A 23530-nucleotide genomic window follows, 5' to 3' on the forward strand; every position below is an offset into this window, starting at 1 on the left:
TGGGAAGTTGGGAGGAAGGCCCACCTTGTAGGTGCCCTGTGCTGCGGCTGGGGAGGCTGCTGATGTCGATGCCGTTGGGAGAGCGCGGTGGCCAAGGGTGTTAGGAAGGAGGGTCAAGGCTGCACCGTGTCTGCGACTCTGGACAGAAGCGTGGGGCCGCCCAGCCTGTTGGCCTCCCATGGGAGCCGAGTGTGGTGGGAACATTTTGCTTCCTAATGGGTGAGGCTGTGTGTGTGTGTGTGTGTGTGTGTCTGTGTGTGTGTGTTTCGTTTACCCCCATAAGCAGCCTTGTGACTGCCAGCTTCCTACCTCCCCCAAACGCAGTCCCAAATTCCTGGCCAGACACACAGGGGGCACCTCCAAAGAACTGAACCCGCAGGCACCGTTATTTCAGTCCCCACGCTCTGGGACGGACATAAAATCTCCTCCGCCCGATCTAGGTTGTTAAGACTAAAAGATCCATTTCTGGGTACTTGGGGGCTAAACCATAAAGGTATTGGTGACGTCTTTCCAAGAACTGGAGATGTGGCAAGAGGGGGTCCATTGGAGGGGGGGGATGCAGTGATGTTGGCCTGGGGTCCCCACTTCTGTGGGTGACTTAGAGGGTGGGGGATCAGGAGAGCATATTCTCGAACAGAAGAGAAAAAAAAAATCTCATTTCAAGACTCTCCAGGCTGGGAGTTTGCCCTGGGCTAGCCCAGCCGGCCGCGTGGGCTGCAGCCAACCCCACTCCCACACCGCTGTTCCCTCTCCTCCCCGGCCCACAGAGGCCGCTTCAGAGGGGGCAGGATTCAGGAGGGAGCTCTTCTGGACCAGAGGCTCAGCCTCACTTGCCTCGGTCACTGGGCCCCATCCTTTGCTCTGCTCCCAGGCCACACGCACACAGACACACACACACACACACGCACACAGCACCCCAGCTGCCTCAGGATCTCCCCGGCAGCCCAGACTTCCTCGTGCGGGGCGGTGCTGGCTACAAGCAGACTAAGTCAGGAATGAGGGTTAAGGTCAGCAGCCCCATGTGGCCTCCGAGTACTTGCAGTGTGACTGGTCTGAATTAAGTTGTGCTGGAAGAGGACAGTGCACACCAGATTCCAAGACAGTACAAAAGGGAGGAACATAGTTCATTCATAATTTTTGTTATGTGTACAATTTTTATTTTGTATTTATAAGTATATAAAATATACATGTAATATTTTCTGTTTATAACATAATTATATGTTTATAATATATAATTATATATATATATATATAATACATAATAACATATTTATTACATGTTGAAATGATAACATTTTGGATGCACTGGGGTAAAGTCTATTATTAAGATTAACTTAATTTTTAACTTTTAAAAAGTGTGGCTGCTAGAACGTTCTGAATTACATATGCAGCTGGCGTTGTACTTCTGTTGACTGACTCTGGGTTAAATTTGGGGTATGTGGAAGGTGTTCAAGGGTTAAAAGCTAGAGTCTGGGGAATGTGGGGTACCTACTCCCCAACACTACCTCTAGACTTGTCTGGATGGGTTTCTCCAGTTAAGATCCTGAGTTTTAATATCAGGGATTTGGAAGTTGGAGACTTTTTTTTTTTTTTTTTTTGAGTTGGAGACTTTTTAAATTTTCTGTTTTCAATTCAGCAATCTTTAAACAAAAATCTTTTGCTGATAATTTTGAGATAATTGTTTCTTAGAAGGTATTTTCATAGCGTAAGATTTTCATTCCTAAGATCAGCGTTTCTCAAGCTGGGATCCACAGATACATTTGCAGGATATAAAAGAGCTTTCCCCTCCCTTTAACAGGTCCGTATGCCACTCAAGCTTGGCAGCGTTCTCAGGCTTCCCCCTTGGTGCTCTGGGCTGTGATAACCTGGCTTCCCCACTCCTCTGTCCTTCCATACCCCTGACCTCTCCCTGTGCCCCCTACCCCTGTCAGCATCCTAATCTGTCTTCCTCCCAAGACCCAGGCAGGAGTCATCCCTGGAGAGACCTTGGCGGGGGGGAGGCTGAAACAGATGCCCTTTCTCACCCTCCTCCTGGTATTTCAGGATCTCTCCCCCACATAAGGATACTGAGGGGTCCTCTCTCCTTTTTTGACAGTTAATGCAATCTCTGAGCCTCAGACCCTGAGGCTGTATGAAGGAATGAGGTGCAGATGATGAGGGGCAGGTTTGGATTTAAAACTCACACCATCAAAGGCTGTCACCACCAAGGGGGCGACCCCAGCCCCACCAGACCCTTAGAGCCGTAAGAACTGACAATATTATTTACAATCAGCCACTATAGGTAATGGGAAATAAAACCGTCCTTGGGAAGATTGCCTGGAGGAGGAAATGGCAACCCACTCCAGTATTCTTGCCTGGGAAATCCCATGGACAGAAGAGCCTGGCGGGCTACAGTTTGTGGAATCACAAAGAGTCAGACACAACTTGGTGACTAAATGAAACAAGAACAAACCCATAAAATGAGAATAAAAGGGTTCAAGAAAGTTCTAAGTATTCATCTGATGACTACTGTGGTGTGCTTTTTGAAATATCAAGGGGTGTGTGTGTGTGTGTGTGTGTGTGTGTGTATGAAACACAGCACTTCCCTGGAACCCGTCCACACAGTCACTGCGGATGACTCGGTGGAGAGACAGTGAGGCAGGGTCCAGGAGGGGAAGAGGGGCGTCTCTGCAGAGCAGAGAAAGCAGGGAAGGAGATGAGCTGTCCACCTCTTTCCCTTGACCCGCAAAGCCCCTCCTTCCCATGCCTCCATCCGGCCACCGTCTGTCCTCCATGTGCCCCTTGAACTTGGAGTAGCGCAGATGTCTGGCGTCCTCTCACTGTCGGGCTGGTGTGTGCACCCACCCACTTCCAGGAGGCTGTGCGCAGAGCTCTGACAGCCCTTCTCATGCGCAGTCCCTGCCCCCTGCCCTTTCTCTTACTGTCCAGCCCAGAGGCTGCCCACTGGAGAGGCGGCCGGAGGCCTGCCCCTCTGGCCTTCCCAGGTCTGCTCTCCACCGCTCAGAGCAAAGATGGGAAACCCTTTGCAAGAACTTGGTCTGAGAGGCTCATAAAACTTTTTTTTTTTTTTTTTGGTCTCACATGGCATGTAGGATCTTAGTTCCCCGACCAGGGATCGAACCCACGCCCCCTATAGTGGAAGTGTGGAATCTTAAACTCTGGACCACCAGGGAAGGTCCCTCATTAAAGCTTTTTAATAAGCAATTAACTCAAGGGATGAGCCCTTTGGCTGGTCTGGAACTCTCTCCTCCCAGCGGGGAGCCTGGCAGAGAAAGACTGAGTGGGTGGGCAGAGTGGGTTCTGTCAGGAGCTTGGGGCCCCCTTTCTACCTCCCGCCAGAACAAACGAATAAATAAACAAAGACTCAGAGGCAGAGCCTGAGGCCTGGGCTCCCCCGGGGACCCAGGACTCCATCAGTTTCTGGTCAAGGTTGTAGACAGGCTTAGGGACCCATGGGCACTCTGTTCCTCTGAGTAGGGGGCCTTTGAGGGCGGGAAGGGAGGGGTCCCCTTCTGGTAAGGCCCTCAGCTCCCAGAGTGATGGGGACCGCACGGAAGGGCAATCCCTTTCACTTGCCCCCACACCTACTGGCCTTCTTGTTCTACTTGCCAGACTTTTCTCCTCATCACTGTCCTCAGGTCAAGGCAGATGGGTCGAGCAAGACAGAGCTATGGGGCAGGGGGGTGCGGGGAAGGGGGTGCTGTGGGCTTGGCCCGGTGATTCCCAGGTGGAAACAGCGTGGGGTGTTTGCTTATATAGAGCCCAAGTCAGATCCAGGCTGTGGGATCCCAGGCAGGTTGACACTTCCAAGGTGGGGCTCACTGGACTGACTATATTCTGCCAGAGCTATCGGCTGGCTTCTCCCTGTGGTCTCCTGGAGCCCAGGGTGGGGCTGCTCCTTGCACAACTTCAGGGGGCGCCACTTACACAGAAGGCAACCTTCTCCCATCTCTGTTCTCCTTGGTCCTCCAGGCTCTTGAGCAACAACAAGATCACCGGCCTCCGGAGCGGAGCCTTCCTGGGACTGTCCCTGCTGGAGAAATTGTAAGCGCTCGGGCAGGGTGGGCCGGGGAGGATGAGGGGCGATAACTGCAAGAGGCGCCGCGACCCAGAACCTGCTGGCCGAGCAGGGCCCCGAGTCGGACTTGACCACCAAGTGGAGGTCGGAGGGGCTGGTCTGGGAAAGAGAGACCTACTCCCTCCCCGGGGACAGCAGAGAGGCCTGGGGACACCTCGCTGGTCCAGGCAGGGGTGGGGCTGTGGGAAGCTCATTAACGCTCTTTAATGAGCAATTAGCTCCAAGGGCTGAGCCCCTTAACTGGCCAGAAGCCACCGCCCCCTCCCAGCTGGGGGCCCAGCAGACCGGGCAGAGGGAGGGTTTAGTGTGACTGGGGCCTCTTTCCTGCTTCCCTAAACACAAGCAATAAACAAATTCCCCAGGGCCCAGAGTCCTGGCCAAGGGTGGGGACATAGGGTCACATCCAATTCTCCCGCTCCATGTTCCCCTACCACCCTGATTGCTGTTGCATCAGCTGCCCTGTGGGGCTGGAGGTGTTGGTGGGGCCTTCGGTTGGCAAGGGTCCTGCTAGCCCGAGAGAAGCTCCTTCCCCGAGTTGGGGACCTGCCTCCATCACGGGCAAAGTCCATGCCAAAGGAGAGGGTTGAGTCAAGCCCCCTCTCAGATCCCCATTCAGTTGGCAGCGTCCGATCCACGGCCTGTACAACGGCTATGGGTCCTATCTTCTCCATGGGACACCTGGACCTCCTGTCCCCGCTGGAGCCGCACCCTTTCTAGCTTCCCCACCTCCAAGCCCCCCTGTCTCCCATCTCTGCTCCCACCCACTGGGCATTCCCAAGGCCTCCAGCAGGGCCCTATCCCCTCCAGTACCATTTTACCTAAAAAGCTTAGATCAGAGCGATGGAGGCGACTCAAGGATAAGGCGGACGCCTGCTCTCAAAGAGCCAAAGAGATTACCGTCTCGTGAGACCACAGACCATGCCATATATAGAAAAATGAAGCAGGTCGGGGTTTCTGTGAAGTCCAAAGGAGGGATCAGGGAAGGCTAGAAAGTTCAAGGGTAGTAGAGAAGCAATATCTACATGACATCTTTATCTGGGACAACAATCTCATGAGATTATCTCTATGATGCCCACTTCTCAGGAGAAGGGCAAGCCCCTCTCCCAGTCCTCCTGGGGCTCCGGGACAGCTTGGTGGCCTGGCTGGGCTCATGGGGGTGGCAAGGCAGAGCGTGTTCCGTGTGATCTGGGCATCTTGGAGTTGGGAGGGGTCCCGGGATACTGGCCTCGAACACACATAGCCATGACCAGTCCTGCTGACCATCTGCTCCAACAGGGAGGTAGGGCTGCCACAAAACCCCTTTTTGAAAAGACTCATTAGGGACTTCCCTGGCAGTCCAGTGGATGAGACTCTGAGCGTCCACTGCAGGGGGCACGGATTTGATCCCTGCTCAGGGAAGTAATATCCCGCATGCCAAGTGATGCAGCCAAAAATTAAAAATAAGTTAAAAAAAACACTCGTGGAGATGGAAATGGCAACCCACTCCCCTATTCTTGCCTGGGAAATCTCATGAACAGAGGAGCCTGGCAGGGTAGAGTCCATGGGGGTCTCAAAGAGTTGGATATGACTTGGCAACTAAAAGATAACAACGAATATGCATTTTACAGTTATTTTTTCACACGGAGTATTTTTTTTTAAACAAAACGTTTTATTAATTAAAAAAAAAAAGAAAACTTTGTATAAAAGCAAAAAAAAAAAGCAAAATGCTCATTAGGTACCAACAAAAAGGGAAAGATTTTCTCTCCCAGGAGCCGCTAAGCACTCGGGAGCTATAATTCCTGTGCTCAGCCCAGGTCTTAGAGGGCTGAATTGCCAGAAACCAGATGCTGTCTCCAGGGATCTTTTGGAGAAAGACTAACCGCAGAAGCGTCTGGAAGCCTCTAGGACATCCTTCCAGCTTTACTGTCTTGCCTCATCAGCCCCAGACATCCTGGGTCTGCCCGCTTGCTGGGTCTGCCAGGTCATTCTTCAATCCCAGGAGGGTATATTTTCTGATGAAGATGAGAAGATGGCCCTCTCCCCTATATCCCATGCAAACCTACAGTACCCATGGGGACCTGGATCACTGCACTGCAGGTGCATTCAAACCATGGTGAAAGTGAAAGTGAAGTCGCTCAGTCGTGTCCGACTCTTTGCAACCTTTGCAACCCCATGCAGCCCGCCAGGCTCCTCCGTCCATGAGATCCTCCAGGCAAGAATACTGGAGTTGGTTGCCATTTCCGTCTCCAGGGGATCTGCCCAACACAGGGATCAAACCATCAGTCAGCCTTCTGCAGAGAGCACCGAAAGGAGATGGATGTGTGTGTCCTTATATAAACAGGCAAAGAAATTAGCCAGTTGGGCTTCCCAGGAGGCAGTAGTGGTAAAGAATTCACTTGCCAATATAGGAGATGCAAGAGCCACGGGCTCAGTTCCTGGATTGGGAAGACCCCCTGGAGAAAGAAATGGCAACCCACTCCAGTATTCTTGCCTGAAAAACTCCATGGACAGAGGAGCCTGGCGGGCTGCAGTCCATGAGGCTGCAAAGAGTCAGAGATGACTGAGCCTGCACACATACATTTAGTTAGCAGTTTTATTTTTTAGCTGCACGGCAAAGCTTTCTAGATCTTAGCTCCCTGATCAGGGATTGAACTCAGCCCCATGGTGGTAAAAGTGCCAAATCCTAACCACTGGGCTGCCAGGGAATTCTAGGAAATTATTTCTTTATCCACCTGCTAATGCAGGAGAGTTCTGTCAAAGTGGATTCGATCCCTGGGTCGGGAAGAGCCCCTGGAGAAGGAAATGGCAACCCACTCCAGTATTCTTGCCTGGAAAATCCCATGGACAGAGAAGCCTGGCGGGCTACAGTCCATGGGGGTCTCAGAGTTGGACACGACTTAGTGACTAAACAACAACATAAAGAAATTTATTTTAAGAAAACGGCTCTTGTAATTGTGTGTGTGTGCATGCGCCCCGCTGTGTCTGACTCTTTGTGATCCCATGGACTGTAGTGTGAATTGTGGGGGCTGGCAAATCCAAAATCTGTAGGACCAGTCAGCAGGTTGGAGAGTCACGCAGGAACGGATGCTGCACTCTGAAGGCAGAACTTCTCTGGAAAACCTCGGTTTTTACTCGAAGGGCCTTCAACTGATTGGACGAGTCCCACTCATGTTAGCAAAGTCATCTCCTTTACTTAAAGTCAGTACCTCCACAGCAGCACCTAGATTAGTGACTGATTAAGTCACTGGGCGCTATAGTCCAGCAGTCCCCAACTTTTTTGGGTACCAGTTTTGTGGAAGAACAAATTTTCTACGGACAGGGTGGGGGGTGGTTTCTGGATGATTAGAGTGCATTACATTTACTGTGCACTTTATTTCTATGTAGTGGCAATCTCAGGATATTCCGCCTTGATTTTAGGGTGAGGGTTCATGCTCCTGTGAGAATCTAACGCTGCCACTGCTGATCCGAGAGAAGCCAGAGATCAGGCAGTGATGCAGGTGACGGAGCGCGGCCGTGAACACAGATGGAGCCTCAGTTGCTCCCCTGCCGCTCATCTCCTGTACAGCCTGGTTCCTATGGGCCACGAATCGGTGCCAGTCTGCAGCCCGGGGATTAGAGACCGCAGCTGTAGTCTGACACATAAAGTGATCATCACAGTCACTCCCCAGAGGTGGAGAGAGGCCCTGGGCTCTGGTCCTGGAGATGCTAATGATCAGGTCAGCAAGGGCCTGGGAAAAGTTGACAAGGTAGGCAGGCGATTCTCATGCCCGTCGGGGTTGGGAACCAGCAGACCAGATGACCCTGACACTGTGGGCCTAATCGTGGTGAATGAGACGCCGGGGGCTGGCGAGCAGTTGGTGCCAGGAAACACTGATCTCTCTGTCTTCTTGGTCTGGGCTGCTCCAGAAAGTGCCAGAATTGCCTGCCCATGCCGAGTGCCCGTCTGGCCTCTGCGGATGGGTGGGGTGTAAGGGGCCCCTGTTTTGCAGTGCAGAGGCCCGAGGTCGGGGAGGGGACACAGAAAGGGGACCTCGAGGGAATGTGCCTGAGAGGATCCTAGGGGAGGTCCTGTGCCCCAGGGAGGGGGCGTGGGGTGGGGAGACACACCTTTATCAGCCAGGCAGGCTGGAAGGGAGAACCTGAAATAGCCGGGCAGCGTTCAAGGACAGTCCAGGCAGGTGACTGAAGCGCCCAGACCTGTGACGCCCTGCCTCTGAGCCCCGTGGCCCACCGCCCCTCACCGTGGACTAGCCTGTTGTCCAGAGGAAAGACCTTTGGGTGAAGGGGTGGGTGATGAAATGGCACAGGACTTCTCCCTGGAGTGAAAGGAGACTGGGATGGAATTGCTCCTCCATCCTTCACCTTCCTGGTGCCTGTGTGAGCCGCAGGCTTCTCGCCTGGATCAAGGGGCAAGTCGCGGCTCCCTGAGGGGCGATCACGGGGGTAAAGAGGCTCTCACCCAGGAAGACAGCAGGGGGACACGTAGGGCTTTCAGTACAGGCGGTCCCCTGCTCCTCAGAAGAGTGCTAAGTGGCAAGATGTCACACCAGCCGTCCCTGATCGTTTGATTCATCCGCAGCCCCCAGCCCGGGGAAGGCGGTGGTGGAGACGAAGTGTCTGCGCAGAAAGGTCTTGCCGCGATCGGATCGTCTCTCGGTCCCGCGCATCTCCGCCCGTTCAGCAGGGACCCGGCCCCCGGACTTTCCCCGCAGACCCGAGCGGACCACGGAGCCCCCGGCGGGGGTGGGGGGAGGCCGAGGGAGCCCAGGACTGGGCGTGCGGGCCTGCGTGTGGGTCCGCGTGGACGCGCGCACGCCCCCAGCGGCCCGAGCACGCCTTCAGCCGAGGGCCCGGGGTGGGAGCCTGGAGCCGAGGCCCGGGATGATTTGTCGTTGCCTAATGAGATTAATGAGCCCCGGGGGCTGGTATGCGGCGGCGCTGGGGCTCTCATTAGACGCGGATGCTCACGGGAACGGTGGGGGGCGGGCGGGGGGCTGCGGGTCCCGGGCCAGGTGGTTTCCATTAATCTGTGGGCGGGGCCGGGGCCGGAGGCCGGGCGCTGGCCTTCCCCACCCCCCCACTCCCCACTCCCTGCCCTCCCGGCTCGCGCCGCCGGAGAGGAGCGCGGCCCAGAGGCTGCCCGAGGGCCCCCGCAGGGAGGCTAATGGGTCCGGGGACAGCCCTCCTGCTCGCTGCTGTAGGCCCAAGGCCTGGCACAGGGTATGTGCTCCATAAATACCTATTGAATGAGGTCAGAGACCAGAGGGGCCCGGGCATGGGGGTGGGAGGGGGCCTCGGACCGTCTGGGTTTTCCTCCTGGACCCCAGGACCTCTCCCTCCCTCCACCCCATCCCCGAGACGTCCTCTGTACCCGCGAGGGTGTCGCGCCCACTCCGCAGCCAGCCCTCCCCACCCCCCCTTCCGAAGGAACCCTGAAAGTCCTGGAGGGCCCGAGGGAGCTGCTCTGCGGCCTCCAAACCTATAATTTGGTTTTCAAACCCACAAGCAGGGAGGTCTGTGGGGGCCAGAGGGAGCCAGCGTCGAGTGCTGCCCCACCCTGTTCGAGTGTGGGTACACACTCACACACATACACACACGCACACTCAAATACATAGTGTCATACAAGCGCACACTCAATAGTTCAGTGAGACCTAATTTACGTACCATAAAGTTCACCCATTTAAAGGGGAGGATCCAGTGGTTTTGAGTACACTTACAGCTGTGCACTCATCGTCATAATCTAATTTTAGAACATTTTCATCATCCCCTAAAGCAACCTTGAATCATTAGCAATCACTCCCCCCATCCTCCACCCTCTGTATTTTCCAGCCCTGAGCAAACGCTGGGCTTCCCAGGTGGCTCAGTGGTAAAGAACCCGCCTCCTAATGCAGCAGACTCTGGTTGGATCCCTGGATCAGGAAGATCCCCTGGAGAAGGAAATGGCAACCCACTCCAGTATTCTTGCCTGGAGAATCCCATGGACAGAGGAGCCTGGCGGGTTCCAGTCCGTGGGGTCGCAGAAGAGTCGGACACAACTTAGCTTCTAAACAACAAACAATGGTAGCTTTAACTGCCAAGCTGTTTTCCAAAGAGGCTGCGCCATTTTACACCCCCATCGATAACATATAAGGATTCCAGTCTCTGTTTTTAAAATTATAACCATCTTAGTGGACAAGTATTTCCCTAATGGTGTTGAGCACCTCTTCATGCATTCATTGGTCATTGGTATATCCTCTTTGAAGAAATGTCTGTTCACATCCCTTGCTCATTTTTTCAGCTGGACTATTTGGCTTTTTATCATTGAGTTGTAAGAGTTCTTTATATAATCTAGATAAAAGTCCCTTATCAGATAGATGATTTGCAAATATTTTCTCTCATCCCATGGGTTGCCCTTTCTTGGGTGATATTCTTTTAAGAGCAAAGGTTTAAAATTTTCAAGTCCAACCTATCAATTGATCTGCTGTTTTATTGCTTGTGCTCACACAGTTTTACACACTCAGCTCCTTGCACTCACACACTCAGTCTTACACACTCAGCTCCTTGAGCTCCTTTTCCCCAAGAAGGGTATAGGGTGAGATTTGCTCCCAGGAGTCCCCTGCCCCCCAACTTCTGCCACAGGGGGATCCTGCTTCTCCATGTGGGCACAGATACGGGGGGAGGGATATGTGTGGGGTTGGGGAGCCCGGTCTGGATTAGGAGTGGTGAGGGTGGGGAGGGAGGTTCGCCCATAAGCTGCCTTTTCTCCAGGTTCCAAGAGCAGGGAGGGCCCTGTGGAATCAGATGGGGTGGCGGGCGGGGCGGGGGGGGGGGGCCGGGAGATTACAGAAGGATGCACATCATGGACGCATCTGTGCGTCTTGTGACCTCACCTAAGAGATGAAGGGATAGGATGAGAAAGACCAGAGCAGGGGTTTGTAACCTGGGTTCCACGAGCCTCTGAAATCAGGTGCATAGTACTGGGGGGTAGTGCATTCTTCTGCGGCGGGACTCCATAGCCCACACCAGATACTCAAATAAGGATTCCGCTCAGCCAGGAAGGTGCTAAACCGCCAATCAGCCGGTAAGGGCCTCAGAGGCCCACGGAAATACCCAAGTTCTGTGTGAGCATCTCCTACCTGCCACTCTGGAAGGTACAGCCCCAGAGCTGCGCCCCCACCTTGGGGACCAGGAGGCCTGAGCTGCTGGGGGCGGATGGGAGCGGGCAGCCCCCTTTGGGCTATCAATTCAGTGCAGGGAGCTGCCCCTGGCCCGTCCCCCCCTCCCCCTGGAGAGGACCGGGACGGGTAGATCCGGGCCAACTCTGAGAGCACTCCATCCAAGGGCTGCCATGCCCACCCCGGAAGCTGCTCCGCGGGTGGGAGGCTAGGGGGTCAGGACCGCCGACACTCGCTGGAAGCTCCCCTCTCCGAAGGCCCCCGTGGCCGGCGGGGGCTGCAGGAAGCCCGGGGCAGGAAGGGGCTGGGCCCAAGCCGCCTGCCTTGCTCCCATCTGTGGAGCATCAGTGGGGCAGCTGGGTGGGGGTTCTTGGGGGGGTGGTGTTGGGGAGGAAATGAGAATAAACACAGTGAGCAGAGGGAAGGGGCGGGGGGCTGCGGCCCGGGCCCCTTGGCAGCCCATGAAGGGAAGTGACACAATGAGGAATGTGTTTCCCCCGCACGGGTGGGAGGCAGAGCCCTGAGAACGGCCAGACCCCCAGAGGGGCCAGGGGGCACAGGCCAGAGCGGCATCGGAGGCGGGGGATGTGCGGGTGGGGCTCTGGGCAGCAAGGGGGGGTGGGCAGCGGGCAGGAAGGGCAGCTTGGGGTGGGGGCCGTCCCCGTCTCCAGACTCCACCCTGCAGGAGCCTTCTGGGCGCTGCGTTCTGGCACATTCCCCGCCTGCACCCTGGGGGTGGAAGTCACCCCGTGGGACGCGGCCCTCCTGGTGCCTTCCTCTTCTTTCTCAAGGGCACAGGGTCATGGAGGTCTGGGCCTTGGTGGGAGAGGGCGCTGAGGTGTGAGGACCCCGGGCCAGGGGCAGGGCTGGCAGGGACGTATTCCACTTCCCTGTGTTCATCTGTCTCTCTGTCTCTTTCTCTGTTTATGTCTTTGTCTCTCCGTCTCTCTGTCCACGTCTCTGTTATTGTCTGTCTCCGTCTCTCTGTCTCTGTCTCCATCTCTCTGTTTATCTCTCTGTTATTGTCTGTCTCTGTCTCTCCTTGTCTTTCTGTCTCTCGGTCTCTCTGTGGGTGTTTTTGTCCCCAGCTGGGCCGGCCAGTGTGAAAACAGGCCCCCTGGTGGGAAGGCGCCTCCCCATCCTGGACACCCATTTCCTCTCCCCCTGCAGGGAGCTGGCTCAGTTAACCCCCTCCTGCCCAGAATCCAGAGCTGCCCCCAGGCTTTGGCCTACAGAGCCAAGAGCCCCTTCCTGGGGCTGGGGCTGGGGCTGGGGCTGAGGGTGGCCAGGCCTTGGAAAGCAGGTTGGCCCCACCGGCCAAGCTAGGTGGGTTACTTCAGGACCACCACCGCCCCGCGCCCCCCCCCCAGCCACGCTGCCTCTCTCCTGGGTGCTTGGGGGGGCCTGCAAGGATGCTGGAGAGCAGGAAGCAGAGTGGAGAGCCTGCAGCCCCCTCCCGATGGGCAGTGAGGCCTCCTGGTGGGGTCTCTGTGAGCCCTGAGCTGGTTTGGTTCAGGAAAGACCCAAGTGGGCCTCAGGGAGTGTGGGCTGGACAAGGAGCCGGTCCGGCCGGGCCCCTCTCCCGCTGCTGTGACCACAGGAGGATGGGGCGCTGACACAAGCCAGGGGCCTGGCCCTCACCTTGGTGGTCCCAGAGGGCTGCCGGGTCTGGTGGGGGTGCTGGGGCCAGGTGGGGGTCTCTGCCAGCCCTCCGGGACGTGACAGAGGGGAGGGAGGGTGACACTCTGGCCATGCGGTAGAGTCTGAGCCACAGACTCGGCTACCCTGCAGGTCACTGCTCCTGGGGGTGCCCCTTGGCCCTGGGGAGCCCGGGGGGGCGGCCCCCATCTTGCCTTCCGTCCAGTCTGTGACCTGCTAGAGGCCAGCCGGAGGTGACACTTCCCCTGCCGCCTTCTGTCTGCACTGGGGGCTCCGAGGCAACCTGGCGGAAGGTGGCCGGTGGCCCCTGTGGCCTCAGCTTTCCCATCTGAGGGCTGAGGGGTGCGGCTGCATGATAGACAGCAGGCGGCGTCCCGCAGCAGCCAGCCCGCCAGCCAGGGACGACTCCTCACCAGCCAGGACGAGAGAGCCACAGGATTAACTCCAGCATATCTCCCCGCAGCCAGGCTCGGGGACTGCCTTTGTGTGGCAAATCCCCGTGCATGGAGGAGGAGCCTGGCGGGCGACGGTCCGTGGGTCACAGAGAGTCGGACACGACTCGGGGCCTGAGCACGGCGCGGCAGTCCGCAGAGGACGGTCACGCCCGTTTTCAAACGCTGTGACGGCAGCTCTGAGAGATGGAGAAACTCGGGGCCACTCGTGGGAGCTGGGGCCTCCCGACACCAGGGTCAGGGGGTCGGAGCCCTCCCCTTCCATTTCCACCGGGTTCGCCGCCTCGTTCGTCCATCCGTCCGTCTGTCCGAGGCCCTTCTGCACCCTCCCTGCGCCGGTCTGACCAGGGAGCCAGGGAGACCGCGGGCACCTGTCTGATGGGCCAGGTGCTTCATGCCACCTCCCGGCCGGCACTCAGGAGAGCAGGGATTTAGAGAGAAACAGAGAGCCCACCCCTGACTAGGGCAGGGGCTGCCCGCCCAGGCGGGCCGTGTGCCCCCCGCCCCGAGTGGGCGAGGTGTCAGGGCTCCCCCGCTTGTCTCCTGCAGGGACCTGAGAAGCAACGTCATCAGCACGGTGCAGCCCGGCGCCTTCCTGGGTCTGGGGGAGCTGAAACGCTTGTGAGTGGTGTGTCCCGACCAACCCCGCGCCGCCCCCCCCCAGCCAGGCCCTGCATCCCTGGAGGAGGTCCCATGGATCCCAGTCACCCACCGTCCCTCTTCACCACACATATGGGGTGGGGGGGCAGACACTTCACACCCCAACCCCGTCTCCTTTTTCTCCGCTCCCCACACAAGCCCCAGCCTCACACGTGTGTCCCTCACACGTGGGCCCATGTGCTGCCACGTGGCCGACATGCTGAGGGTCTGCGTGTCTCTCCAGGGACCTCTCCAACAACCGGATCGGCTGTCTCACCTCCGGGACCTTCCAGGGCCTCCCCAGGCTTCTCCGGCTGTGAGTGCGGGGTGGGGAAGGCGGGAGGTGGGGGCCAAGGGACGGCTCCCCAGACCCTCACGGGCCCTGCATTCTCACGGCTCATCCCCAGCCCTGTCAGCCCAGGGAGAACCTAAGATCCTGTCTCCCTGTTCCCCTGCAGAAACATATCTGGCAACATCTTCTCCAGTCTGCAGCCTGGGGTCTTGGATGAGCTGCCAGCCCTTAAGGTGGTGTGAGTATCCTTTCCCCAGGCCCCTGCTTCCTTCCTCGAACAGGAGGGGGACACATAAATGCTGCGACCACGTGGCCAGCTCTCTGAGGAGGCGAGTGGACGATGGGCTGAGCGAAGCCCCTCTGAGTGCGGTGGTGATGGCCGCAGGGTGCACGCACGCGGAATTTGCCTTCTCCAGCCTCAGTCTCTCCCTGGGGCTCCATCCCCACCCCGGGAGTCCCGGGAACCCCTCTGCTCTACCCTGGGTCCCTCCACCCTCTGCAGGGACTTCGGCACCGAGTTCCTGACCTGTGATTGCCGCCTGCGCTGGCTGCTTCCCTGGGCCCACAACCGCTCCCTGCAGCTGTCGGAGCGCACGCTCTGTGCCTACCCCAGCGCCCTGCACGCCCAGGCCCTGGCCGGCCTCCAGGAGGCCCAGCTGCGCTGTGGTGAGCAGACCCAAGCCCTCAAGGCTTCCTCCTGCAGGGCCCCCACAGACTCAAGGCTCCCGAGGTGGTGGGCTTGATCTCCAGGGTGTCCTTTCCCTTAGATCCTACTGAGGACCCATCCTCCATCCAATTTTCTAAACTTCCTTGGGGAGCGCTGCTTGGTTTATATTTTCGTCTGGTCCCTCCTCTTGGGGTGACAAAGCGTGCTGTGGAAAGAAGCACTTTTACTCGTTCAAAACCCACCTGCTCCTCTCCTCTGCTTTAGTCTCTGGAGACGCTCCAGCCCCCTCCTTCTGAACTAGGGTGGGCTCCAGACAGAGGGGCCTGGTCCCCACCTGACACTCAGCCTCACTCGCGGTGTCCCCGCCCGCAGAGGGGGCCCTGGAGCTACACACACACCACCTCATCCCATCCCTCCGCCAAGTGGTCTTCCAGGGCGACCGGCTGCCCTTCCAGTGCTCGGCCAGCTACCTGGGCAACGACACCCGCATCCGCTGGTACCACAACCGGGCCCCTGTGGAGGGCGACGAGCAGGCGGGCGTCCTGCTGGCCGACAGCCTGGTCCACGACTGCACCTTCATCACCAGGTACAGGCCCCGCAGCCCCTTCTCAGCCCAGAGCACAGACGGGGGGAGCCAGAACCCTCACCCATCCACCCCTGGCAGGAGCTGGTCTACTCCTGGGAATATCTCTGGGCACGTTTATGCAGATCCAGAACTAAGTCAGAAATGGTCTGCATGAGGGATACACATTGAATTGTTGTTTTAGTCAGTAAGTTGTGTCCGACTCTTCTGCGACCCCATGGACTGTAGCCTCCAGGCTCCTCTGTCCATGGGATTCTCCAGGCAAGAATACTGGAGTGGGTTACCGTTTCCTTCTCCAGGGGATCTTCCCGACCCAGGGGTCAAATCAGAGTCTCCTGCATTGGCAGGCGGATTCTTTACCACTGAGCCACCTGGGAAGCCCTACAGATTGCCTGATAGGAAAAAAACTGATTAAATCTGACATTTCTTCAGTACCTTTACAATGATACAGAGGGTCTCACCTATATTGTTGGACTTGCTCTCTGCAAAAGATTTGCAAGAGAGGTTTTATTACCTCCATGATGAGGGTGGGGAGACTGAAGCCCAGAAAAACACTATCGTAAGGCCAGCATTAAAGGAGTATGAGCCTGTACCCTTGGGGACTTGCTTGGTGATCCACTGCTGGGGGCCCAGGTTCCATCTCCGGTGGGGGAACTAAGATCTTGCATGACTCAACCGAAAAAGAAAAGAAAGAAAAGAGCCTGAAGCTGGTGCCCTGCGTGCTGCGGCACCCGGGCGCTTGGGGAGGGTGGCGTGGCCGCCAGGAGAGCCTCCAGCCAGCCCTCGCCCGCCTGCCCGCCCGCCCGCAGCGAGCTGACCCTGTCTCACATCGGCGTGTGGGCCTCAGGCGAATGGGAGTGCTCCGTGTCCACGGCCCAGGGAAACGCCAGCAAGAAGGTGGAGATCGTGGTGCTGGAGACCTCGGCTTCCTACTGCCCCGCTGAGCGCGTCGCCAACAACCGCGGGGACTTCAGGTTCGGGACCACCCCTGGCCGCCCCCATGCCCCCCAGCCTCTGAGACGCGGCTGAACAGTCTCCCCACCTGCTCTAAGATGGAGAAAACACTTCCTGTTGTCATTCAGCTCCGAGTCCCGTTTTGGTGTATTTACAGAAACCATATATCCTTTTGTATAAAATCACCCTTCAAGATGTGCTGTGCAGAACAGGGGTTTGGGGATTTTTTGGGGGGGGGCAGTTGCTTCCTTACATGCATAGTTGACAAAACTCTCCCATGACAGATGTCACATTTTAATATCCCAGGGGCCTCTCCCTTAGTCAGGGCAGGTGTTACTCTCCCATCTTACAGCTGAGAAGACTGAGGCCCAGAAAGCATAAGTGACCTGAACTCAGGACTCCAAGGCCAGCCCCGCAGAGTGACAGCAGTCTCCCAACAAACACAGCTTAAGAACGCAGGGGGAGCTTGGGAAGCCCTTGAAGTCCAGTCCACGTGGCCTCTTCTGGACCCTGCCTCCAGCTCCCAAGGGGTCTGGCCTCACAGTTCTCAGGGCAGGGAAGGGACGGACCCTGGCCCCGAGGAGCCTGGGTCATCGGCAACTCTCCACCTCTGCCCCCAGGTGGCCGCGAACTCTGGCTGGCATCACAGCCTACCAGTCCTGCCTGCAGTACCCATTCACCTCAGTGCCCCTGAGCGGGGGAGCTCCTGGCACCCGAGCCTCCCGCCGGTGCGACCGAGCTGGCCGCTGGGAGCCGGGGGACTACTCCCATTGTCTGTACACCAACGACATCACCCGGGTGCTCTACACCTTCGTGCTGGTGAGGCTGTGGTGAGGGTGGAGGCAGCGAGGAGGGGGAAGGGGAAGGGGAGGAGCTGGCTGGCCCCACGGGGCTGGGGGCCCCTGCATCCTCGGGAGGCATGGCGAGGAGCCACGGGGCCCGCGCTGTGTCTCGTGCTCATCTCCTCTTCCAGGGGATTCAGACTCCCCAGGGCCACACTCAGGACGTGTGGGCCACCCCGAGCATCTTTGTCCCCCAGTACAGCAAGGTCAGCCTTAAGAGGAAAGCGTGAGGTCGTTCCGTTGTCCTTAGGCGGTGGCGCAACTGGAGGGCAGCCCTGAGTTGCAGACCTCGCTCCTTATATCTGCATCTCCCATCGGGATCAGACTAAGACGTGGGCAGGACCCTGCTCCCCAGGCCCCGTTGCCGAGCGTCAGCACAGAGAAGGGGGCTCCTGGGAGGCGTTTTGGGGGAGAAGGAGCCGGAATGGATGGTGCCCTTTCGTCCCCTCTCCAACCCAGATGCCCATCAACGCCTCCAATGCGCTGACCCTGGCCCACCAGCTGCGAGTGTACACGGCTGAGGCCGCCAGCTTCTCTGACATGATGGACGTCGTCTATGTGGCTCAGATGATTCAAAAGTTTCTGGGTTATGTCGACCAGATCAAAGAGGTGAGATTCAGTCACGCCTCTGGGTCCCTTGGAGATCACCCGCCCCCCTTAACTGCTCAAGCCTCTGCTGCCCCAGGTCCCCTCCTGCCCATGTGACTCACGCCTCTCCTGCTCTCCCAGCTGGTGGAGGTGATGGTGGACATGGCCAGCAACCTGATGCTGGTGGATGAGCACCTGCTGTGGCTGGCCCAGCGCGAGGACAAGGCCTGCAGTGGCATCGTGGGCGCCCTGGAGCGCATCGGGGGAGCCGCCCTGAGCCCCCACGCCCAGCACATCTCTGTGGTACCGTGGGCCAGCTGGGAGGCTGCCCCAACCAGGGAGGGACAGGGAGGGGCCTTAGAGGTGACAGGGGTCAGCCCCAGCCCTCATCATCCAGGAGCAAGTCCAAGCGTGGGCCGGCCGCGTGCCCGACTTATCAAGAATCCGAACGTGACTAGGGTCCCGTCCCGGTCATGTGGCATCAAATTCCAGCTTGTCAGGGGCAGTGCAGAGGACAGGGAGGCCAGTGACACCATAGAAGTTACCCAAGGCTTTGTGCGGGGAGCAGATTTGAAAGGCTGTGTTGTTGTTTAGTCACTAAGGTGTGTCCGACTCTTTGCAAACGCATGGACTATAGCCCGCCAGGCTCTTCTGTCCATGGAATTCTCCAGGCAAGAATACTGGAGTGGGTTGCCATTTCCTTCTCCAGGGGCTCTTCCCTGCCCAGGGATTGAGCCCACCTCTCCTGCACTGACAGGAGGATTCTTTACCACTGAGCCACCTGGGAAAGCCCTGAGTTGAAGGGCTAGGCGGGTGGAAACACACGAGAAGGGGCAGGGAGGAGGAGAAGGACCAGAAGGAAGGTTTGGAAGCAGGCGGCAGCGCTGGGATGGAGTGGGGGTTAATGGAGACTTCTGTTCCCCAGGAAGCAGGGACGTTTCCAGTGAAGGGTGGTGAGCTATTAACAGTCAACAAGAAGACCACAGCATCTCCCCTGGGCACCCGTGGGGGCGGGGATACGAGGAGGGGGCACATGGACCCTGCCTTCTGGCTTAGTTGGGGCAGGAGGACCAGGGTGTGTGGGGAGCTGAGCCGGCTGCAAGGTGGGGGGCAAGTGAGCAGGAGAAAGGGCGGATCGGCACTGGGGGGACTCCACGGCTGACTCGGGGCTCCCTGGCCCTTGGCGATGGGCAAGGGACCGGGGGTTGGTCGGAGCAGCTCTGTGGTCTCGAGCAGGAGCAGGCTGGGAGAAGGTGACGGGGTCCCTGTCCCTAGAACTCGAGGAATGTGGCCTTGGAGGCCTACCTCATCAAGCCACACAGCTACGTGGGCCTGACCTGCACGGCCTTCCAGAGGCGGGAGACGGGTGCACCTGGCACACGGCCCTTGGGCCCCGGCCAGAGCCCATCGCCCGAGCCGGAGCCCCTGGCCGACCAGCAGCTCCGCTTCCGCTGCACCACCGGCAGGCCCAACGTGTCTCTGTCGGCCTTCCACATCAAGGTGGGCGTCGGGGAGGCAGGGTGCTGGGTGGGCGGGGGGGAGGCGAGGTGCCTAGGGGGGCGGGGGGCGCAGGCGGGGAGACCGGGGGGGGGCACATGGAGGAGCCCTGGGGGCCAGCAGAGTCCCGGGGACCCCTGGCGTCTCTGAGGAACTCCCGTGTCCCCCCCAGAACAGCGTGGCCCTGGCCTCCATCCAGCTGCCGCCCAGCCTGTTCTCATCGCCCCCGGCGGCCCTGGCCCCCCCGGCGCCCCCAGACTGCACCCTGCAGCTGCTCGTCTTCCGCAATGGCCGCCTCTTCCGCACTCTGGGCAACACCTCCCGCCCCGGAGCCGCAGCGGGGCCTGGCAGGAGGCGCGGCGTGGCCACCCCTGTCATCTTTGCGGGGACCAGTAAGGGCCCAGGATCCCGCCCTCTGTCCTGCCCTGCCCCGCCCTGCCCTTGCCCGCACTCCTGATCCCCGCTGGAGGCAGGGGACTGTGGCCCCCGCACCGTTTCCAAGGACGATGCTGGACGGGGGCGTCCTGTGAAGAAAGAGACGGGAGGAGAAAAGGCTCCGGGGACCCGGGGTTTCACATCCCAGACTTGTCACATTTCTGAAGGGCTCGAAGCACAGACCCTCCACCTGCATGGGCCTCCCTCTGCTCCCCGTCATCACCTGGTGCCAGCTCCCCCCACGGGGTGCCTGCCCCCCCCCCCCCCGTATCCTCCCTTCACTCTGTCTACCTTCTTGTCCCCAACCCCCGAGTCCTCCCTTCCTGGCCACGTGGCCGCGACCCCTTTGGCACTAAGGTGGGCCACCAGCTCGCTGTGCCTTTACTTTGATTCATCCTTCCATCTCCCCAGTTAGGCTGAGGCTCTGGGGTGGGGTGGGGGGCGGGCCTGCATGTGGCATCTAACTCTATCCCCCAGCACCCCCCAAGCCCCCGCACACCCACCCAGGCCTGAGTGGACCCCCCTCCCCTTCCCACCCTAGGTGGCTGCGGCGTGGGGAACCTGACCGAGCCAGTGGCCGTCTCGCTGCGGCACTGGGCTGAGGGGGCCGAGCCTGTGGCGGCCTGGTGGAGCCAGGAGGGGCCTGGGGGGCCCGGGGGCTGGCGCTCCGAGGGCTGCCAGCTGCGCTCCAGCCAGCCCAACGTCAGCTCCCTGCACTGCCAGCACCTGGGCAATGTGGCCGTGCTCATGGTGAGCCGAGCGGGTACCCGGGGTCGGGGGCGGGGGGCACTCGGACCGCCTGGGGCCACAGGGAAATACGGAAAGAACGGGGCCTGATGGGCCTCGAGATGGGGAGTCCCTCTGGTCTGCCCAACATCTCTCCATCTTTCAGGAGGCAGGGAGGTCCTCAGGCCCTCTTATCAGGAAAGGGAACGTGTTAGTCGCTAACTCGTGTCTGATTCTTTGCAACCCAATGGGCTATAGCCTGCCAGGGTCCCCTATCCATGGGGATCCTCCGGGCAAGAATACTGGGGTGGGTCATCATTCCCTTCTCCAGGGGATCTTCCGGACCCAGGGATCGAACCAGGGTCTCTTGCGTTACGGGTGGGTTCTTTACCGTCTGAGCCACCAGGGACGCCCCAGACCCTTTTGGCGGGGAAGAAAAAGGAAAAAAAGCCCCACAGCCTTTTGGGAAAAACAGATAGACAGGGAGGTCCTCTATTCCCATGTCGAGAGAGATGGCTCAGGACCCACCAGGCCGGGTCTCCACATCCTTCACTGACACCCGGCTGTTAAAGTGAAAAATGAACCTGGGAATGTCTGCCCTCTGTCATGCTCCCCGCCCAGCCCTGTCCAGCCCCCCACCTCCTGCACACGTCATAGCCCACATTCCCAGATCCTGAGCAGGTATACAGCTGTACCATAGAGAGTACCTTCTTCCTCTTTACTCATCGCCGACTTTCAGGCTGGGAACCTGCCAAGTTCTCAGAAAGGCGGGTCAGGAATGCCACCCAGACCAACTTTTTAAGAGTAAATATGGTGGTGCTTACATCTTTGCTACCCGGATAGCAAAGGGCCAAAGTTGGGGCCCAAGGCTGACTGGGCTTGGGAGGGGAGAACCGGCGTGGGGGACCGGCCCAGACCCCACAGGAGGCCTCTCGGCCCCTGGCTTCCTGTTCCTCACTCCCTGTCTCTTCTCTCCAGGAGCTGAGCGCATTCCCCAGGGAGGCGGGGGGCTCCGGGGCGGGGCTGCACCCCGTCGTGTACCCCTGCACCGCCCTGCTGCTGCTCTGCCTCTTCTCCACCATCATCACTTACATCCTCAACCACAGGTGAGCTCCTGCAGGAGAGGGTTTGCGGGGAAGGCCGAGGGGGTCACCCAGCCCCGGCAAGTGTCCCTTCCCCAGGCTCCTGCCCCGCATTTCCTGCGAGCGTTCTGAGGTTGGAAAACACGCCTGGGGCTTAAAGTGTCTGTCCCATTTCACGCACGCACACCGATGTCTGCCCCATTTCACGCACACACACCGATGTCTGCCTTCTTCTATTCGACTCTCTCAGTGGTCTTGAGAGCCCACAGGCCCGACCTTGGGTTGCACGGTCCACTAACTAGACACCGTTTCTGCGGCAGCTCCATCCACGTGTCCCGGAAGGGCTGGCACATGCTGCTGAACCTGTGCTTCCACATGGCCATGACCTCCGCCGTGTTTGCGGGAGGCATCACGCTCACCAACTACCAGATGGTCTGCCAGGCGGTAAGCAGGGGGAAGGGCTGGGGTCTCCAGGATGGGTGCCAGCAGCCTGGGCACAGAGGAGGGAGGCACACAGGCCGGAAGTAGGGGTGGGTCATGGGCTCCAGCTCCATGGTTCTGGGCCCAGCCTTTTGGGGGGTGGTATGGGCATGACAGCAGGGGGTGGTGAGAAGCAGAGAAACTAGGAGCTGGGGTGAAGTGGAGGGTGGGGGGCCTGCGATGGAAGAGCAGTTGGGGACGAGGCCGGCAGCAATGACAGGGTCATGGAGCCACCCCAGCACATGGAGGAGAGCCCTGGGCTGGAAGTAGAGAGGGTAACAGCAGGGACGCAACCCTGGGGAGGGTCTGGGTGGAGCTGGGGACGGGGCACGTGGGAGGCGGGGGAGAACACTGGGGGCTGAGGCTTCGGGGTGGCCGGCCCCCCAGCCCTCAGCCCTTGACCCCGCAGGTGGGCATCACCCTGCACTACTCTTCACTGTCCACACTCCTCTGGATGGGCGTGAAGGCCCGCGTCCTCCACAAGGAGCTCACCTGGAGGGCGCCCCCCCCACCAGAAGGGGACGCGGCCCCGCCTGCCCCCAGACCCATGCTGCGGTAGGCGCTTCCATCTGTCAGCTTTGCGGTGGGGAAGGGCTCCGGGGGTGGGGGAAAGACATCAAAGGCAGCTCTCCCAGGGTGGATGCAGGGTGGGTCCAAGGACACTCCCAAGACACAAGAGGAGGTGGGGGGCTTCCCTGGCGGTCCAGTGGTTAGGACGCGCTGCTTTCACTACCATGGCCTGAGTCCGGTTGCTGGCCAGGGAACTAAGACCCTGTGGCTCTGTGGCCATTAAAAAAAAAAAAAAAAAAGGCAGGAGGGGCAAGGCCTTAGGTGGCACCCAAGTGTACCCAGTGCTATGGAGGGGTGCCGCCTCAGGGTTTTCAGGTTTGCCACGGCCAGGCAGTAAGCGGCTTCGCGGGGCACTGGGCAGGAATCCTGGGAGCGGCACTGAGTTCTATGCTGTTTAGGGGGACAGAAAGCAACTCTGGCCTTTGTCCCTTGGAACAGTCTTGGCCAAATCCCCTAGGGACCTAGACCTGCCCTAGAGGGGCCTTGCATCCCTAGGGAAAAAAAAAAAAAAAAAAAAAACTCGCACACGATTTCCCGGGGAAGGAGGATGGGGCAGAGACCCCTCGGTGAGGGTTCCGAGCACCAGGTCCCCTCCTTGTTCCCCATCTCTCTGACCCCCAAACCCCCTCTCTCCAGATTCTATCTGATCGCGGGAGGGATCCCGCTCATCATCTGTGGCATCACAGCCGCTGTCAACATCCACAACTACCGAGACCACGGCCCCTAGTGAGCGCCTTGCCCCCGCCCAGACCCCCTGCCTGGCGCGGGGCACCGCCCACCCGCCCGGCCAGTCACCCAGCCCCAGCCCCTGCATGTGGCCCCAGCCGCCTCCCCACCCACCCGGCCTCGGGGC

At 59.0% G+C, this 23530-nt stretch overlaps 1 protein-coding gene across 1 annotated transcript in view; it reads left to right on the top strand.

The window, feature by feature from the left end:
- The window catches only part of ADGRA2 (adhesion G protein-coupled receptor A2), a 35414-nt gene that overhangs the window by 8905 nt on the left and 2979 nt on the right, over positions 1 to 23530 (top strand). The window contains exons 2-18 of the mRNA XM_065947617.1: positions 3973 to 4044; positions 13872 to 13943; positions 14206 to 14277; positions 14420 to 14491; positions 14756 to 14919; positions 15293 to 15506; positions 16313 to 16477; positions 17078 to 17276; positions 17759 to 17908; positions 18029 to 18190; positions 19163 to 19387; positions 19557 to 19776; positions 20361 to 20569; positions 21524 to 21651; positions 21948 to 22071; positions 22517 to 22662; positions 23314 to 23403. Coding sequence (XP_065803689.1) covers positions 3973 to 4044; positions 13872 to 13943; positions 14206 to 14277; positions 14420 to 14491; positions 14756 to 14919; positions 15293 to 15506; positions 16313 to 16477; positions 17078 to 17276; positions 17759 to 17908; positions 18029 to 18190; positions 19163 to 19387; positions 19557 to 19776; positions 20361 to 20569; positions 21524 to 21651; positions 21948 to 22071; positions 22517 to 22662; positions 23314 to 23403 — 2484 coding nt within the window. The remainder of the gene's footprint in view (positions 1 to 3972; positions 4045 to 13871; positions 13944 to 14205; positions 14278 to 14419; positions 14492 to 14755; positions 14920 to 15292; positions 15507 to 16312; positions 16478 to 17077; positions 17277 to 17758; positions 17909 to 18028; positions 18191 to 19162; positions 19388 to 19556; positions 19777 to 20360; positions 20570 to 21523; positions 21652 to 21947; positions 22072 to 22516; positions 22663 to 23313; positions 23404 to 23530) is intronic.

Source organism: Muntiacus reevesi, chromosome 10, assembly GCF_963930625.1.
Source record: "Muntiacus reevesi chromosome 10, mMunRee1.1, whole genome shotgun sequence".
Lineage (NCBI taxonomy): Eukaryota > Metazoa > Chordata > Mammalia > Artiodactyla > Cervidae > Muntiacus > Muntiacus reevesi.